The sequence below is a fragment of the Phalaenopsis equestris genome, unplaced genomic scaffold, assembly GCF_001263595.1.
Source record: "Phalaenopsis equestris unplaced genomic scaffold, ASM126359v1 Scaffold000210, whole genome shotgun sequence".
Classification (NCBI taxonomy): Eukaryota; Viridiplantae; Streptophyta; class Magnoliopsida; order Asparagales; family Orchidaceae; genus Phalaenopsis; species Phalaenopsis equestris.
This window is the reverse complement of record NW_018164652.1, coordinates 725,461-746,297: the sequence shown is the minus strand read 5'-3', so window position 1 is coordinate 746,297 and position 20,837 is coordinate 725,461. Positions and strand designations below refer to the sequence as shown.

Genomic DNA, 20,837 nt, shown 5'->3' with positions numbered 1-20,837 from the left:
TATATATAAAGTGATGGGTCTTCGTTTTCGCTCTGCTAAGGTTTCCGCTCATGGTGAATCCTGACGTATGTTTTTTCTCGCTCGTATTGATCCTTTTGTCCTCTGGCTGGTGGAGGAGCTTGCGGTCTGCTTCGAACTTGCTTGTATGTTGCATCGTCTACAGAGGAGATCGCTCGTCGTCAAAGCCGCTCGATTGTTCCGCCAGTTTTGCTCGAGCTTGCTCGACTGCTCGCGTCCAGTTCGTCTGCAGCAGTCAGCAAGCTGCGCCAACTATTACTCTTGCAGTGCTTGTGTGAAGCAAGCTAATGGCCTCAGGGCTTTCCTACGCCGCCGCCCTCGTCGGTGATAACCTCGCCAAATCCCTTTCCACCTCGCAGATGGTTCGATATTCCCGCAGATGTACCATGATTCTGTTGCAGGACATGGAGATTGCAATCTCATAAAAAAAGTAGTAAAAAAGACGGGCAAACCAGCAATATTCTTCTCTGACGTTGAAATTTCTACTCGTGCAGGAAAATACAAATTTACACTCCTTGGAAAGTTCCAATTTGGTCGCCCTAAGATGAAGATTATCAGGAAGGTTTTTGAAGATTTCAAACTAATTGGGACTTGACAGGTGAGTCTTTTTGACGGAAGACATGTTATGATATAACTGAGAATAGAAGAATATTACACAAGGATTTTCTCAAAGAAATTCATCACAATCGAGGGCAAGGGCAATCATATGAAATTATTCAAATGGACCCCTAATTTTTATCCAGTCAAGAATCTCCAATTGCGTCTATCTGGTTTCATTACCTGAACTCAAGCTTCAATTCTTTGACCTACTTATCTTATATGCAATTGAGACTTGAGACTACAATTGAGACTATCCTTGGAAAACCTTTGCAGGTAGACATACATACTGTTCATTTCTCAAGGACCTCTCTTGCAAGGATTTTGATTGAAAGAGATATTACACTACCAGATGCTGAAGAAGCCTAGTTTGGCTTTGCTCACAATAGTTATCGACAAAAAATCATTATAGAGCAAAAACCTTAATACTGCAAGCACTGTAAGATGTTTGAACACCCGCAAAAGAAATGTTTCAGATTGCACCCATAGTTGAAAACCAATAGTCAAAAGCAGGACATGTTGTTAGTGCATAGTGCACCCCACGTGACTGAACACACTCCCAACAAACCTGATGACAGCCAACCTGAGGAGGGAATCACCACAAGACAAGAGTTGGTGTCTGCCCCTGGAAACCCTTCTCCTGACCATATTATAGGGGATAATGTTCAGACCGAAAATCAAGATAGCCCCGCAGCTCCTATTCAAGAAGTATCAGGTGCAGAGGTGGCAATTCACACTTCACATACACTGAAACTACTGCTGTGAAAATGACTGTCTTTCCTTCTACTGCGGTTCTAATATCTATTCAGACTGAGAATCACATGAGCCAATCTTCAGATGAGAATGACAGGTTTACACTTCTCGGCGGAAAAAAAAGGGCTGGAGACACATTCCAACTTGGAAACTTAATGGATGATACTTTGGTTACTCTTAGCAATGACACGACACTTCAAAGTTTTTTATTTGGCTTCGCTCTGAAAACTAGAGTACGAGACATGACTAAACTGACTCGTCCCTAGCTACTTGTTTTCTGGATGTTTTAAATTTTTTGAGTTTATCTGTATCTTATTGTTGGGGTATTACTATATTTGATATTGTATGGGTAGACTGCCTCTATTGGGTCCTCTCATGCAACCTTTATGTATCTTTTTTATTTATATATAAACTCTGCTCTTGCTCTATATATATATATATATATATATATATATATATGCACCATGATGATCTAACTCGATAACTTGCTGAAAAAAATGGAGAATCAAAGTGATCTAGTAGTCTCTGTAAGAATATATGCCAACTATGCTTTGCTATAGACACAAGGCTCAAGAATCATTTTTGACAGAATTGTTTTTATTAAATGATGGTCTAATCATTTTTGACAGAAGTGTATTCCTAGTAAAGTAATAATATACAATGATTTTTTTTTGGTTTTGTTTTTAAGAAGATAGGGTTGCAGCTAGCAATCTGGATAGTTTGTCTATTATCATGCCTTGGACTCATGGACAAGTAACAAGCAAGTCAAACGCAACAATATTTTTTATCTACATCAGTTAACATGTTAAACGGATCATCACCCAATCTTTGGCTTCGGCACAAGATCTAGCACGAAAATCCTAATTTTTTCTTACTTCTCCATGAAACATGATTTTGTTTAACATAAGTTACCACAATACTCTTAGTTAGACTTGCAATCTTCAATAAATTAAGAAAAGTCAACATCAGTTTGGCTACCATCTATTATTTCTTAAAATCCTTAAGATAGAATCCTTGAGCCTCTTGTTTTGATTATGTATATGTCGACTGACCCCAATAACAACAAATGAAATATTATGTCAGGAGATCATTTAGTAGATTAGCTCACCAATCAAATGATAATAACAAAGATTAATGGTAGCTTTTCTTATAAGTTTGTAAGTATCCAGAAGTAATACTAGATTTGCACCCAAGCCAAGTTTTGTCTGAAAAAGTATATGTTATCTTTATTTAAGAAAGAGTGACATCATATTTGTTGTAGGTAAATTTGATTTTGATAAAATAATTTAGGGAATGCATAATTGTAGTAATAAATGTAATCAAGATATGTGTATAGTTTCATTGGCAAAAAAATCATTTTTAATAAGAAAAATGTCAACAAATATACTGTAAAAAACAAGTCTCAGAAGATGAACCACGAATGAAGATAGAGTGCTCCATTATATTACTTTGAAGACCAACAATAACAATTACATTGCAAAACTTGTTAAATCATGCTTGAAAGTCATTTTTTTTAATCCATATATGGCTTTGACATCTTACATATTTATTCTCTCCTTCAGCAATATACCTGACAAAATTGTTTCATATAAATTGCTTAGAAGCAATCCCTAACAAGAGGAAATCCCTAACAAGGCCATTGGGAATAAGCTCTCAAAATAGTTCATAATTAACTTGTCTATTCCCCTTCGCAATTAATCAAGCTTTGTAGTGGTCAATAGTACTATCTCAATAAAACATAATAACAACCGATTTGAAATAGGATTTTCGCCAGCAGAAGGATAACTAGATCCAAGCTATGACAATTAATGAAAGCCCCCATTTTAATATCAATTGCCGGTTTCTAGAGAGAATCTAGCAATTCTTATTTACACGTATTAGAAAAATAAATAGTAAAGAAATATAAGAAAAAAAATGATGAGAAAAAGAAGAGAAATGCTTGATGGATGTAGCAGATTGTGTCAGGTTTTTAGTATAATAGGAAATAAAATTTTAAAAAGCAATTGATAGATTGAGATTTTTAAGACTACAATCCTAAAAAAAAATGCTTAGTCATGAGATATAGGATGGAAGAAAGTCTATCAAAGAGAAGCTTGTTGACCTTAATTTTATTCCAATCATTTGGCAAGTTTAGTTGACACGCACTACGGTCAGCTTCAACCAATCTTAGTCAAGACGAGATTAACTTGGACCACTTTATTTTCTTTAAACTATTTTATCATACCTTGACCAAATTAGTTTGGACACTTTGTCTTTAGTTGAAGGTTTAATATCTTCCTTAGCCTCTTTACTAAGAACTGAACATATTAGAAGTTAATAACAAAATATCATCTTTTAAACTAATTTGCCTCCTTGGACATTAAATTCACATACCCCTTGTATTCATCCTTTGCTGAAGGTATTAGCTTAGTGTTCTCTTCTCAGTGGAGTCATCCCCTCAACATTCTCCTATAACTCATAATACTAGAGATATCAACTAAGTTAATTCAGGATAGCTTAGATCCTCTCTCCATTCAGCCCCTGATGTCTCTTTCCTATGAAATTTCCTCATAGGTGTGCCCTCCTTATTGTACCTTACTAACAACTTATCATCCAAGATCTTTTAGCACGGGTCAATTCTTAACAAGAGTCACATTATTATCATTGCAATTGCTCGGTAATCCTTTAATCATCAATTTAAAGTGCCCTATTTCTATATACTAGTTTCATCATTCCAACACTAGCCCTTCTCAACAATCTACTGACACCATAGCAATTTGTTAATGCCCTCTTAGGGCTCTACCAACACCTAAATGGTATGTCAACTTCTTTTACATACTTTATCACCTTCATTCTCGACACCTCAATATAATGCCAACATCTAGCTTCTTGATGTCATCGAGTTTCGCCTTTCATATGTATTTTAGTTTTGATAGCGAGCCATAACCTTTGTCTCAACACGTGCCAATAGTTTAGCACTCTAGAGCTATTGACTCAGTTATGGATTCCTTTTTTCTTTTTTTCATTCTCAAAAAGTAATTGATAGTATCTAACTCTTCCTAATAGTTCGACACTTTGATGCTATTGAGTAAATTTAGAACTGAAATGATTTTGCAAAAAAAACTTAATCTATTCATGGAAGAATTGGGCTTATAAAGCCTTACAACTTTCTTTACAAATAAAACCATTGACTTCTATATTTCTTATTTACAAATAAGACCCTAAACTATATACAATTTTCAACACTCCCCCTTAAGATGGGTAAAAAATATCCACTAATCCCATCTTGTTACACAACCTGGACAGATATAATGAGCTAAATCCCTTGGGGAGGCAATCAACTACTTGCTCTCTATCAGTTACATGAATTATCTCAAGTACTCCACTATTCAACTTCTCCTTGATAAGGAACTTATCAATCTCCACATGTTTGGTTCTATCGTACTGCATCGGGTTGTTGGCAATGTTGATTGTTGACTAGTTGTTGCACCACAAATCCATTTGAGCCCTTTGATCCACCTCGAGCTCTGCCGATAAAGTTCTCAACCATAACATCTTGGCAACTCCCAAAGCCATGGCCCTATATTCTGCCTCTATTGTTGACCTCATACCTACCAACTGCTTCTTGCTCTTCCAAGAGACCAAATTGCCCCTACGAACATGCAGTACCCAGATGTGGATCTCTTGTCATCAGCACAACTAACCCAATCAGATTCATAGTAGTCCTTAATATCTGAATCCCCATTTTCTCTAAAGATTAATCCCTTCCCTAGTGCACTCTTCAAGTACACTCAGAATCTGATACATTGTATTCATGTGACCCTTTCTCGGATCATGCATGTAGTGACTCACTATGCTTACTGCAAATGATATGTCAGGATGAGTGTGACTCGGAGAGATAAAACGGCCTACCAACCTCTAGTACATCTCATGATCAAGAAACTCTCCTGTCTTTGCGCTTAACTTTCTCTTATGGTCAATTGGTGTAACTACGGACTTGCATCCCAACATGTTTGTCTCTGTGGGCAAGTCTAGCACATGCTTTCTCTGAGATAGAACAATCCTCTCTGCTCCACGAGCAACCTCAATGCTAAGGAAGTATCTAATTTGTCCTAGGTCCTTCACCTCAAAATCTTTGCCCAGACTTGCCTGCAACTGAGCAATCTCTTCTTCACCATCACCAGTGATAATCATATCATCCACTTACACCTCAAAAATAGTAATATGACCATCATGTCCTCAAAAGAACACTATGTGGTCAACATTGATTTGTCGATAGCCCATGTCTGTCATTGCTTCCCTGAACCTGTCAAACCAAGCTCAAGGAGACTGTTTCAAGCCGTAAAGTGACTTCCTCAGTCTACATACCTTGCCCACTATTTGGTTTGTGTCAAAGTATAGGGGTATCTCCATGTACACCTCCTCTAGCAGGTCTCCATGAAGAAATGCATTCTTCACATCTAGTTGGTGTAACATTCATCCACTATTCATAGCCAGAGAGACAATTGCCCTAATTGTGCTTATATTTTCAACTGGTGTAAATGTCTAAGCATAGTCGATGCCATATGTCTGACTATACCCTTGTGCCATCAATCGTACTTTGTAGCGATCAATCCTTCCTTTTGGGATCTGCTTCAATGTGAAGACCTATTTGCACCTGACTGCATTTTTTCCTGTTGGCAGCAACACAAGCTTCCACTTCTTGCTCTTGTCGAGAGCACCAAATTCGTCCAGCATGACACCCTTCCACTTTGGATCCTCCTTAAGTACCTGCCAACACTTGAGTATAGAGATAGTGTCCAAAGATGCAATGAATACTCCGTATACAGGGGGTATGTTAGAGTATGAGACAAACTAAGCAATGTCATGAGAGAAATCAAAATAATCATGAGAATGACTCGCATTACTGTGAGAAGTCCTCAAAGTCATGGGAGTGTGAGAAGAAAGAGTAATCATATCACCTGTGTAGTCGAATTCCGAGGTGGATGGTGTAGGAGCCTCAAGAGTCGGGGTAGAGCAGGACATGAGACTTGTTAGCACGAGTGGCACGAAAGACATTATTCCCTCATTTTACTTCCTCCTTGTATACACCCTTTGGGCTTGAATATCAACACCTTCGAGCTCATTTTCCTCAGGAATTGGCTCTTCCTCATTTGATCCTTTCCACAAAATGGGACAACTTTGTTCCCACATGTATCAGTCTCCACCATCACTACTCTCCTCCTCTTGCCTCATATCTCCATTTTCTGATGAGCCACTCTGTTGAGCTCCAACAAACATAACCCTTTATGGGTAGCATAATAACCCACAAAAAGACATTTCACAATAGTGGAATCCAGCTTCCCTACTAATGCTCAATTGTCCGTCATGAAACATACACAACCAAATATACTCAATAGGAGGATCTTGTCATTATCTCCTTTCAATAACTCACAAGAAGATTGTCACCCCAACACTCTTGAAGACATTCTATTAACTAATTGAGCGGTTGTCAAAACTGCTTTCCCCCACAGGTGCTCTAGTACATTCATTGAGATTATCATGCATCAGATTACCTCTAAAAGGTGTATGTTCTTTTCTGATATTCTATTTTGTGCCAATGTGTATGGACAAGTGATTTGATTTTGTATCCCTTGGGCTGACATGTACTCCTAAACGCTTTGTCGGTATACTCTGTCTTATTATAAAAACTTAATATCTTCACTACTGCATTGTATTGAATTTTAATTATCCTGTTAAAATCTTTAAAGCAGATAAACACATCACTTTTGTCTCTCTTCATATATAACAAAATAACATGACAAAAATAATCAATGAAAGCAACAAAATATCTATAGTTGCTCGTCGAAATTGTAGAAAATGACCTTCATACATTTGAATGCACCAAATCAAAACACAAGAACTTCTATTAATAGAACTAAGATAAGAGTTTCTGGTATGCTTACCCAACTCACATGCATCACCTACAAGTTCTTTTTTATTTTCTTCCTCATACAAAGACATATACAAATGCCTCAAAAGACTAAATGAAGATTGTTCCATGCACCTTTGACTCGTCCCAGATCCTCCTACTCCAGCACGTTCCATGGATGTCAGTACTAAGTCCATCCCCTCTCTATTCAAGTATCAGATTCCACTATTTCACATACAAGTCTCAATTCTCCGACCAGTACCCTTCACTTGAAATATCACCTTAGGAATATCAAAGAAAACAACACATTTTAGTGGAGAATAATGACACTAATGGATAAATGATTCTCACTTGAAAGGAAGAAGCATGCCAAATATTAGACAGAGTCATAGAATTGGTACATCTCACTATACTCTTACTAACTATAGGTTGTGTTGTACCATCAACTGTCTGAATATTCTCTAGAATTGTTAGACAAGTATAGAAATCAAACTCACTAACATTACCCGTCACATGTCGAGATGCACCAGAATCTACTATCCATGTGGTGATTTTATAATAGTTATACAGGCAAGAGCATGCGTATGACGAGTCTATTTGCCTGAGTGAGCATAAGTAGTAGTGTTCCCTTTTGATGACGATAAGGAGCGTGCATTCGCAGTCACATCACCTGCTGCTTTATGGTTCCTTTTCAACATCTCCAAGAGCTCGTGATCCTCATCGGTAAAGATCATCCCTGTTTCTCCCACATTCTCCCCTACCATTAGATTTGACAGGTAGCCTCCTCTTCCACCTCCTTGACCCCCACGATTACGACCACGACCTCTAAACTGTCCACATTTACCAGTCTCTCTATCCTTTGGTGGCTGTGAACAAGCCTTGCTCAGGTGTCCCAATTCTCCCAGCTGTAGCACCTGGGGGTCTCTCCCTGAGCACCTGTCATACCTTTACTCGAGGAGGCCATAGATGATCGCATGCCTAGAAGTCCACTCAACTCAGAGCGTAGCCTCATGCTACTCTCTTCCTATACCATCGCTGTGATGGCCTCATCCAATGAAGGAATCGTCGTCTGGGTTAAGGGGATCGATCTCCTCTGATCAAAAGTTGAGTTCAGATGAACCAGAAACGACATAGTCCTCATTTGTGAAAAAATCTTCCCCTTCTTGCAACATAGATATTGTCACAAGTGCTCGAAATTTATGGAATAACAGTGAACTGATCTATCACATGAACCACTGACTCTATTTCACGCTGAATATAAAACACCCTCATGTGGTTCTCAGCTTCAGTATAGATCTTCTTCAGCTTTGCCCAAATATCACTCACTTTCCTAATGTCATCCATTGATAAGACAATTGATAGAACCATCGAGTTAAGTAACAAGGTGTAAAGCAAGGCATGTGTGGTTCTCCACTCATCCCTTTCAGTATTATCACTCTGGCTCGACACCCCTCAGGTATCCTTATAGTCACTTCCCTGCTAGAGGAGCCTCAATTTGAGGCGACCAACTCAGATACTTACCCGGTCCATCTAGCTTCAGATCCATATGAGGGAGATCTAGCTTCACCTGCTCAGAGCATTTACCGAGGTAGTGACTCTCATAGAGATGCTAGCTCCTTGTATGAGACCGATAAAGACCTTTAAACTTTGGAATCCATCTTCCCCAAAAGTTCCAATCCCTTACCTCCTGTGCTATCTTTGTCTCCTGACATTCTAAATCACAAAGATCAAGTCTAGATCCCACAGTCACACACAACTTTCTTCCTGCAAGTTCGTGCGACCAATTTGCCTTAGTCCGCACGAAGCCGCAACCCCTTTGTCCTGGACGCCAAACCACAGTTGCTTCGATCCTTTGTCTCCATGTTGTCAAATGCAACTCCAGAAATGGAGGCCCTGCTCTGCTAACTTCCTCATTCCCGAGTCACAATTCAAAGTTGTTTCTCACGGAAAAGGCAACAACGGGACTGTCACATACGAAAGACCACCAGAAACAAAGCTCTGCTCCGCTCCTTCCTCTCGTAGCAAGCCATAGAATCCCTTCATGACTGAACTCTACGAGACGCTCTCCTGCCTAGACTGTCGAGATCTTGTAGTGCCTTCTCAACGCCCGTATGACACAATGTCATGTCGCAATCCCGTCTGCTACGATCTACGATCCTGTCAGCCAATATTAGTGAAGTAAAGGAAGATTGATTCTCATCTCTGCTCTGATCACGTCTGTCACGATTCGCGAAAGAAAGAAAGATCAATCCCTGCACTCTCTACACCGATCGAGTTGCAGCGACTACGACACCAATCGAGACCAACGTGGACTGGCTGCTAGGTTAGGGCTTTGATACCAAATTGAAATGATTTTGTTAAACAAAACTTAATCTAATCATTGAAGACTTGGGCTTATATAGCCTTACAACATTCTTTAAAAATAAAAGGCTTGACTTCTTCCTATTTACAAATAGGACTTTTAAACTATATACAATTCTCAACATTTAGCTCTATGTGTTGCCTTTTCAACAGGTTGATGCCCACCATCGCTCTTTAGCAGTAACTTAACACTGTAGAATTATCAGCTCAATATTGATCTTTCTCTCTACATTATTTGACAATTACTTCAAGCCCCAACCAACAATGAAATCATATTGATATTCTTGTCATTTCCTAAAACGTGTAAGAATGAAACGTCCCTATAATTTTTTTATAATTGCATAAAACTATGATGATTTTTTTCATGAATTTTTTTTGACTGCTTGACTGCAAAAAATAAAAAACAAAAAAGGAAAGACTTTTTTAGCAAACTTGGGGATTTTATAACCAACTTGTATGCCATGCTCATAGAGATGCCATCCTCAATGTTAATGTCTTCTCTCTATGCACTGTAAAAGGTAATTTAAAAGTAAACATATGGCAAGGATTTGGATTTGGCTAATAGCTCAAAGTACTTGTCTCTTATTGTGTCTTCTCTTGGATTTTACTCTTCATATTTCAGTTAGCTTTACACAAAAGTCAAAGTCACTAGAATAATTCTTCTAGTAAAATCAACAGTAACTTCTAATCATTCACCTCCTTACACTCTGAGCCAATCAGGTAAAAAAAAAGCTTTAACCCTCAAACAGCGTCAATTTAGCACTATAGCTATTATTTTCTAATCACTTTCCCACTATGTTTTCAGGCATGCATTTCAAGACATTCCAATTTTCATCACTAGTAGTTGGACTAGGCAGTTCCTTAACAACTTGAAAGGTGACAAGGAAACATTTACTTCCCTATAAATTTACCCTAGAATATTTTGGCACGTATCTTTTTTGTACCTTCGGAGAAAAGCTTAAGGACCGAATTATGAAAATAAAAAAGAACTCTTTGCCCAGCAGTACTTGCCATCATAGCAAATCATCAACTTTATAACCTAACAACTCAACTTAGCCACCATTTTGAACCTACAACTCTCAAGTCAACAATTCAATTTATTCAACAATCTCACTCTGGAGTGCTATGCATAACCTTATCAACCTCTGGGAGATGGCACTTAAAATCATACAAATAGTGTCACTTCTTTTAAGAGCACATTCCAGAGTGCTCTTATAGCAATTATGGAAATAAAAAAGAACTCTTTGCCCAGTAGTATTTGCCATCATAGCAAATCATCAACTTTATAACCTAACAACTCAACTTAGCCACCATTTTGAACCTACAACTCTCAAGTCAACAATTCAATTTATTCAACAATCTCACTCTGGAGTGCTATGCATAACCTTATCAACCTCTGGGAAATGGCACTTAAAATCATACAAATAGTGTCAGTTCTTTTAAGAGCACGTTCCCCATTTTAACACACTGGAAATTTCTCCACAGTTCCACCAACCTAGTTATTTATTGCAACCTATAACTGAAACACCCAAAATTTAAGAATTAGATAAATGTTCGATAAATTTTTTAAGTATCTCAAATTTCGCATTCCTCAGAATTCAATCTTTTTATTTTTATAAAATTATATGCATCAAATTGATCAATTCGATATAGACCACTATATATTAATTATGAATGGAACGGGACAAAACTATATCTTATTATTTTTATTTTTTTATATAATATATATATATATATATATATATATATATATATATATCTGAGTATAACCAACAAATCTCTTGTGCTAAATTATGTTCTTTGATCTGTAGTATTCTGTACATTGATGTGTTTTATTTGTATTGCAATATCAGTACAGAACCATATGGGATTGTAATAACTAAAATATAAAATAATTTTCAGGTTTCCTTGTGTTTCAGGAAAATTTGTAGTCCTCTTTACTTACCAAAGACAATTGCTGCTAGCCATTCATTGACAACTCTAACCCAAGTACTGGCCCAGCCAACATCTATTGTCCATCTGCAAGATGAAATATAATTAGACTAGATTCTTTATATTTATTCATCCATTCATTAAGAGAGAAATAACACATTCAACAAAAAGCTTATAGTGTGATGAAAGGACGACTAGATGGCCCGATTATTTATGTTCAAATAGTTGTGGGCTCCCAAAATTCGAAAAGCACACCCCGGATTCTCGTCGAGAGCTTAATGCAGAGATTTGTTAAGTTTCCATGTCAAATTTTTAGAAGGAAGATGAGCTAGTAGATAAGACACTACCTAAGCGCAAGCGCCTATGGTTAATTACCCTTCCCGATGATAGGAGAGCAATTTCGATTAAGGCTAGTCATAGGGCACCAAGTATTCAGACTTAGTATATAACAACAGCAAATTTGAGAATTTAAATTATAAAAATTGTCATCGCCATGAGTTTGAAGCGTATGGTGGGGGAAATGATGATGAACCGATCAAGTTCTGGTTCCGTCATTCGGGTTGTCATGATGCTCGGTCTACTTAGTCAGTGGAGATAGTCGACCCAACATGACCGGAGGATCCTTATTAACAATCATGAGTTGCTTCGTCCAAGAGGAACTTGTAAATCTGGGCTAAATGTCTGCTTAAGAGTACTAATCTAAGTCGATTTTAGCTTACAGAGAGCTTTCCGCCGTATCGAATATACCATATGATTCAATACTCAAAAGGGAAGATAGTCATTTGAGAACATATGGCCTACAACTATGACTGTAATATAATGATGTCATTTCGCGGCAAACTACCCCGTCAGAGGGCTCTGGTCATAACCGCTTCTTTGTGGTGTCATTTGAGAACAATAACCACACAAAGAGAGGACTCAGGTCACATTTTTACTGACGTAAAATTTATTTTTGAGTATGAATTTAATAGTATATTTGATATGACATTGGTTCTTTGTAAGCTCGAGTCTGCATTATATTTGTCAACCTCGACAAATTATTGCGGAGGGTAAATGAATTTTTTACTTTAAACATTAAGTGACATAATTTTTCATTTAAATATATTTTTCTTTCATGATTTAAATTATTTTAATTTTATAAATAAACCCTTTCAGTTAAAATTTACGATTAACAGAGCCATCATTGGAGCTAACTCATAACTTACGTCACTAAAAAAACTAGTCTTATCAACTCCAGTTTTCGTAAGAAGGAGAATCGAACTAGCTCAGTGGAGGCCCAATCTTGCCGACTCTATTCCCGATGGAAGGAGGATTGGATTGACCAAAGTGTGAGACTTACAACCTTATCCTATAGGCAAGACGACCTGTTGCTCGCGCAGCATTCTCAGATGCTTAAATTTAGTGAACCAAGACAAGCAACAAAGCACATACGAGAGTTTAAATTTTATTAATTAGAATTGACTTTAAATAAATTAACCGGCATTTCGAGATATTTGGTTTTGAGCTTCAACACACATTTTTACCCGCACAACATTCTCGGATCTTGAGATTGAGCAGTTAACACAATCATATTATAATTGAAATGAGTGCAAATATTTTTACTTTAAGCTTCTAGTATCGTCTTTTGTCCACTTGTGCAGTTGGGGTTGCAGATCTAATGTTGATGAAGGCGTTTTGGACTTTGATTGTATATTTGAAATAATGTATCTCTCCCATACTTAACTCCTATTTGAGGGTTCATGTGGGCCACCCCTCACAGGTTTCATTCGAGCTTGTTGACGAGTTGTCGAGCACCCCGAAAGTCATGCAAGTTCTATTTATATTTAATCCCATCTTTTAAAATAATATAAGTAATCATTTTAGCATTTAATATGTAGCTTAGGAGCTTTCATTTGATTGCATTTTTTTTGTTCCGATAAGTTCAATCCAACAGCTCTTTCATGACCGATGCTTAGATATAAAGTTGGTAGCATTTCGACAGCTCTTCGGTGTTGTCCTTCGAAAGTTGCATCAGGAGTCTGGGTGTGCCCACCACTCAAAGAAAGGCATGTATGGGTGGCTTGCGCCATTGACGTAAAGATGTGTATCCCGCCATGCAAAAAAATGTGAACGGGCCTTCAAAAATGCAACAGGATCCCCTGCAATGTAAAAAAAGTGTATAAGAATGTCACTCGTGCAATCTCAGGTACTTGCAACATATTTCCCCACCGCATCAAGAAAGACGCTCACAAGTACTTAATTTTGAATTGTATATCGCATCTCGAGCGTCATGTGCAAGCTTCATCCCATCACGCTAAGAAAAGCGTGTATAAGGCTCCTCTCAATACAAAACGAGTTGAAATAAACATTTCAGAAGCTTTTTGATTTGCTCACCGTGTTGCCAGTGTTGCGTACAAGTTTGGTTCCACCACACTAAGAAAAGCGTGTATACGGTTCCGCTCCACACGCCAAACATGTAGTGATAGAAGTTTCAAGAATTGTGATTGTTATACCTTTCATGTGGCAGTGAAGATTTTAGCACAACTGCATGAATTTCACGTGCAACCATTCTCTCCCTCTGCGGCACCATTGACACGAGAAATATTTGCGTACGTAAGACGTACGCAGAGTTGCATACATATTAGGTTATTCAGAGGGTACATGTAGATTACACTTATGTTACGGGAGGAATTACAAGAGGTATAACCTAAGTGTAACCTACTTGTACCCTCCTAATAACCTAATATGTACGCAACTCTGCATATGTCTTAAGTACGCAAACAAATATTTCTCCCATTGACACACCCATGCATACACATACACATACATAATAAAAGATTTCATGAACTCCCCTTCACGAACTAAGCAAAACAGCAACTACTCCTGCATAATTTCAAACAGATTTCTCTGTTTACCTTGATTTCGTTGTTGTGTTCTCGGTGAAGTGGGTTAAAGGTCGCATGAGGTGTAGGGGTGGCTGTTTGACGATAGAGATAGTGAGTTTGTGAGGAGAGGGAATAGCTGGGTTTCTAGTGCGAAGTGTAGGTGATGGGGAGGGCTCTCAAGTAAGAAACGGGGTAGTAGTTGCTGCACTTGGCTTGTGCGGGTCGAGAGGAGAGGGATGGAGAGCGCAACGGGTAGGCGCACGAACAAGGTGACAAGCTGCTGTAGGAGCTTACGGGCTTGCAGGCGAGACTGCTGCGTGAGGAAGCGTTAGGGCATGCAACAAGGTGAAGGCGCGTGAGTTGTTTGCTGTCCGTTCGTTCGGAGGAGTGACGAGACAAGAGGAACGGCGGAGGAGGCAAGAAATCTGGTTGCTCGGGTTGTTGCGTCGGCGATAGTAGGCGAACTGCGGGCGCTTGGGGGTCGCCGGAAAATAAATGCTGTCCGTTCGTTCGGAGGAGTGACGAGACAAGAAGAAGGGCGGAGGAGGCAAGAAATCTGGGTGCTCGGGCTGTTGCGTCGGCGACAGTAGGCGAGCTGCGGGCGCTTGGGGGTCGCCGGAAAATAAAGAGGAAGGGGAAGAAGAGAGAGGATGGAGGAGGCGCTGTGGGGTCGCCGGCGAGGTAGGAGGGACTAAGGGAGAGAGGAGTTTGGGCTTGGCTGGTGTGGAGAACTTAGTGCCGGGTCGAGAACAGGGAGACGGAGCTCACAAATAGGAGGAGCGGAAATTAGGGCCTAGACAAATTCAACGTTCAGACAAATACAACTTTCTAGACTCAACGAAACAGTGCCAAACTTTTCTGTCTGGTCACCGTGTCTGCGGAATCATTCAATCACCGCTGCATCTCATCCGTTGTCCGCACATATGATGACCGGACAGAAAAAACGGTCTTTCGGGGAGGCTATTTGAGCAGTTTTTGGTAACGGTTCAGATATTTTACTTACAAATTTGCCAATTTCGATCATAGATCTCTCATCTGGTAATTTTGTTGTTATGAACTAAGTGTTACGGTATTCATCATCCGTTACTTTACCTTATATGCAATCGATTCAACTGGTGAAATATATTCGAGAGTCAGCAATAATACTCTTAAACAAATACAGGTTCAAAGTTTTTCATGCATATAATGACAAATTTTAAATTTATTGGTCAGTATTTAAAATACAAACTAAAATTAATAATATATATGAATTTTTCTATTTAGTGTTCTTGTTTTCATGTTTTATATTCATTTACCAATCACATAACGCAGTATGGATGCATTATGCAATTACATATTTGCACTTGATTTAATTTAAGATTTGATATTGTACATGGAACTTACTTCTGCATGGTTTTATGCACATTCCAGCCAATAAATAGCATCCCAAAGTACATGGAACCAATGGCAAAGACAAAATGGAAAAATCCATATCCATAAGGCACCTCGTCCTCAGAATTCCTTTCAATCTTTACAAACTGTATAATGCACAAACAAAGCAAAAATGCAACAGTAGTTTCTGCATAAAGAATTGATGGTAGAAAAATGAAATGATTGAATTCATGGCTAAATATGTCAAGTGACTGCTGCGTCTATGATTATGTACCTGAAGACATTTAGAATTCATTCCCGTTGAAAAGGTTGCAACAACAATGACAAGTATTGCAATTACCAAACTCTGCCACCAAATAGAGCTTACATAAGACTAGCTTGTTGAATAAAACTTCAGAGAAGGGAGACTTTGGTTAAAAAATCAATGTCTTGGGTCTACATTTACTACAAAAAACAACACTTTTAGTAATTTGTGAATATCTAGTTATGTTTTAGATTTTATAAAACCATCACAAACACCAAACTGCAATATTTGAAATAAATTATTGCTTAGTAATTCCCATTTGCAACAAAAAGCTTCTAGTTTTACCACAATGGTGAGCCAATCTGAACCATTTCCTAGTTCCACTTTCTGGTTGCAAATCTCTGTTTGAGGTTCACTGTCATTTAGAAATTTGAAATCATAAATATGATAAAAACTAAGAGAATAGGTTGGCAAAGAAATTGAAGTGAATAAGTTTAGCGAACTCCGATGAATTGGAAAGATGTAATGAAGAAAATAATCAGAGAAGAATTGTTCGTGAATAGTACCTTCGAATTCCACACCAACAAAGAAAGACAATATAAGCTCCCATCAGGCCTGGTGATAGGTAACCTGCTCTAACCTGTTTAAGAAATGAAAATTTATGAGGTTCATATGGATTTGCAATACAATTATTGTCTAACAAGCAAAAGATTAATTGTAAATCTCACCTTAGGGTGCATTGAGACAAAAGTCATAATTTGTAAGAGCAAAAGGGTAAGAGTGATGAATAAGATGTTGAGCCTGCAGGATAGCTTCGATGCGTACCATACATACATCATGATACATCCCACAATGGATGCAACATATGCAACAATTGAGATAATCATTACTTGGATATGGCTGCATGTCAGAAAATGTAATATGACTAACAGAAAAAAAAATGTGGGATAAGACTTTTGAAAGCAAACATACATGATCATGAAAATGTAATCTCACTCATTATTGGATGGTTTCAGATAATCATTGTTTGTATTTTGTTATCAAGTCAACTCCATGTGAATGTTCAAATGCCATAATTTTTAGAATTCTTATTAAATTAAAATCTTGATACCGTTAAGAAAAAATATGTATATATTTGCTAACATTCCAAAATAAAATAAGAACATAAAGCATACCATCTCTCTGCATATTTCTCAGAGTGGAAACAATCATTCAACCAATTGATGAAGCTTATTACACTAATGAGTTGAATAACAAGGAAGGTCCTGAAACAATCAGATCAAAAATAGTCAAATGATTAGTAGTTATCTTAAACAAGATAAATAGAGAAATCCTAATTTAACCTTTTTTAACTAAGGCTTGCTCAAAAATATTTCTAAACCATATATTGAGAAAAAAATGCGGTGGACTTTATCAAACACATATTAAGTGTAGCATGTCATTTAAAGAGATGTGTTAAAAAGTGTTGATTATGCACATATGCAAAGCATTGTTGAGATGAAGAAAAGTCTTGTCCACCAACTGAAGTCAGCATATTTTCAATATCATCGCCAAAATACATATTATTAAAGAAGTGATGTACACCCTTTATTTCGTATGTTATAGAAGTGCATGTTGACAACCATTAGCTTTATTGGCATTGGAAAATTGCCTTTCTGAGTTAATATATAAAGAAAAAGAGGAAAACATACCCTGCACCGACATGCGCTAGCTTTCCTGCATCATAGCATGTAACATGAAATGAATAAGCAAAAAAATTTAAATCACAAATTGCATTAAAAAAATTGCTCACCATAAATGAAGAAAAATTCTGATGGCATGAAAAAGGGAACAAGCATGAATAGCATCCACATGAGCATTTTAGCTAACCACCACTCACAGTGCCATGAATTTCTTGCATCCCAAATCTTCTTTGTGCCCACAGTTGTAACAAAAAGAACAGAGAAGTACATCTAAACAACAAATGAAGGATAAAATGCCACTATTCTGATATTATTTTAATCAAGTGTTGTTTCATATTTGCTCATAAAATAGAGAAAATTGACACAAAAGTATTGCATTGACTAACCAAATCAGCTTGATTTGGTTTGGATTTGATTTGATTCGAGCTTGAAAATTGCATCAAATGATTGTTTTGGTATTGAATCATATTAAAACAAATTGTATCTTGAAACATCAAATTAATTATGGACCCCACATTTATAAAAATGAATGTATTTTTCAACCATAATACACACAAAATCAAGTAAAAAATATTGGACCAAAGTGATGAGCCCCTAATCCAAGTCATAGATTTTTATTAAGTTTCTCATCCTAGATAGAAAATGTAGCCTACAAGTTTATTATTGTGTAAATTCTAGAATTCACTTCTAGTATTTGGCTTGGTTCTAAATTGTTAGCACAACCCCTACAAGAAAGAGTATAAGCATGATGAAAATTTTGTATTTTTATTGTATAAACCCCATTACTCGTAAAAATGTGAACTGATTAACAAATGAAGGATACAAAACAGCCAAAACTGATACGAAGCACACCCTCTGTTCCTAAGCAGTAGCTTGCTCCATGGCATCCTTTCAATCCTACAATATAATGAAGAAAAAAGAAACTTAGGAAATATAGCAAAGTAGAAGAAAGTAGAAGAAGATAGAAGAAGAAGAAGAAGAAGAGGAATGCATACTGTGAAGCTCTGAGAGCACTGTATGGCCATAATCTCTAACAGTCCATGCAAGGAGACTTGTGATGAAGAAGATGAACGCATATATGTAGCGTGCAATGTAAGGATTGGGACAAAGAAAGAGGCGGGTAAACCAAGAGTTTTTCTTACTATATCCTAGATCCTCGATGGCAATGGAAATATTGGTCATCTCATCTGTTACCACAATAGGAGAAGATAAAGGAGAATTTGAAATAAAAATAGAAAATCAGAAAAGAATTAATGAAGCTAGCTTCTGATGCAAAATTAATCAGTAGTGCATTTTTTTCTATAAAAAATAGCACACACCCACACAGACAATTCTTTATTAATATACAAGCAAAATGACATTCAACTTTACCTGTTGATTTATGTAGATGGCATACTTATCACAACGAGCTCATTGGCTCTGTACAGTATTTAACCATTACTAGTGCTGACATCTCTTTTGCAGTTAATTATTTAAGTCAGTTTATGCATCAACCATTCTTGTAAAATTTTCAACAATTAAAAGGTTATTTCGCTATCTCAAAGGTACAAAAAATTTTAGCATACCAATATACCCCCCCCCAAGCACCTTTGCCATCACTCTCGCCCATTGTCCGGTATTTCTTGCCCGGACAAATCATATCGAGGTGGACTAACACTTCATAGGAGATCACATTCGACTCAATGAGATCAAGCTACAACACTTAATGACTGAGGATCATACTGCAGACATACTTACCAAGCCCCCTTCTCTTCTGCTGAGTTCGGTTGTCTGGTTGGGGCATATATGTGTCAGAGTTGGCTTTATATATAATTATATAATATGGACTTTGTCCATTTCACCCTTCTATTTACTTGTTTGCCATTAGATCTTCTATTTAAAGTCAAGCCTTCTCTATTGTAATTTGATCAGAAATGAAATAGAATAAAAATCCACTCATCTCTCTTTAAGCTTGGTGTTCTCTGTTTCTCTTCTTCGCATCTTCTCCTTCTCCTTTCTTTTCTTCTTCGTCTTCACAATTGGTCCTGTCATTTCTTCCCCAACAAGCTCTATTGCAAGCCATGATCCGGCAATGACTTCTCTAACAAGCTCCACTTGCTTATCAACAATGCGAGTTAAATTTTACAACTAGGGAATTCTCCTATCCCCATTTCTCATCTACCCAAACTCTCACACAAATTTCATAACTTGCAACAAGTTCATCAATTTTTAGTAAAATTCTCAAATGCACGATCAGAACAAGCGCAGATGCAGAAGCAATTCAAAAAGTGCGTGGCATTAATAAAACAAAGTTGAAATGAAAACAAAATGACCGGAAGAAGACGGAAATCACTAATTTCTGAAGCCAAGTTCAATCTGAATATCTGAATACTGTTACTGACCTCCGGAGGAAGAAGCTCCGGCGACCGTTGGCCAGCAGAAGCTCAGGGATGCTGTCTCCCCCTCCGTTCTCCACAGCACATGACAGTGCAGAATGAGAGCTTGAAGATGGAATGAGAGAAGAGGGAGAAAGGAAAGGTTTGGACTTTTGCAGAGATGCACATCTTCTCCTTTATTGCTTTGCCTTGCTGTTCCCGTTAGAATAATTGCACAAGCAACACATGACTCACGCAACAGAAGCTTATACGGCCCAATCCCCTCTCCTGCATTCCTTTGCTTTCCCGAAAAATATTACGTGCAGATCGCATTGGGTGCAAATTTGTTGTTATTATGATGGCATTGTAATGAAAACTATTACGTTACATATAAGTTGAATATGTGCTAAGTATTATCAAATACTAACAATTCATATATACAAATTTTGCACATAATATTCTCTGTTAGGCTCCGACCATATTTTTATGACTGCTCTGATCTGTGGGACCCAGGGGCTCATGTTCGGCTCGTTTATATTTCAAGCTTAAAAAGTGTGTTCGTGTTCGGCTCGTTCGCGGCTCGTTCGCTTATTAGCAGAACACGAGCCGTTCACGAACAAAGAGTCGTTTTGACAACCCTAATCAAGTAATCATATACAACCCTAATCAAGTAGTCATAAGATGTTAAGGATCGGAGCAAGATTTAAAACATCATTTGAATTTAATTTAATAATTTTTATTCTATTTTTTTAATTAATATTTTTAATTATT

The 20,837-nt window shown here is 37.5% G+C and overlaps 1 protein-coding gene across 2 annotated transcripts in view; it reads right to left on the bottom strand.

Annotated features, from left to right (window-relative positions):
- The window catches only part of LOC110023104 (probable serine incorporator), a 22,723-nt gene extending 2,364 nt beyond the window's left edge, over nt 1-20,359 (bottom strand). The window contains exons 1-12 of one of the 2 annotated variants that reach the window (XM_020722338.1): nt 20,094-20,359; nt 18,708-18,899; nt 18,536-18,609; nt 17,823-17,982; nt 17,722-17,746; nt 17,206-17,295; nt 16,759-16,930; nt 16,597-16,670; nt 16,376-16,445; nt 16,061-16,132; nt 15,799-15,932; nt 11,565-11,638 (exon numbers count right to left, since the gene is read on the bottom strand). In XM_020722338.1, coding sequence (XP_020577997.1) covers nt 11,565-11,638; nt 15,799-15,932; nt 16,061-16,132; nt 16,376-16,445; nt 16,597-16,670; nt 16,759-16,930; nt 17,206-17,295; nt 17,722-17,746; nt 17,823-17,982; nt 18,536-18,609; nt 18,708-18,894 — 1,132 coding nt within the window. In that variant the 5' untranslated portion in view covers nt 18,895-18,899; nt 20,094-20,359. The remainder of the gene's footprint in view (nt 1-11,564; nt 11,639-15,798; nt 15,933-16,060; nt 16,133-16,375; nt 16,446-16,596; nt 16,671-16,758; nt 16,931-17,205; nt 17,296-17,721; nt 17,747-17,822; nt 17,983-18,535; nt 18,610-18,707; nt 18,900-20,093) is intronic. The other variant, XM_020722340.1, reaches the window with a different exon arrangement.
- Between the last annotated feature and the right edge of the window lie 478 nt (nt 20,360-20,837).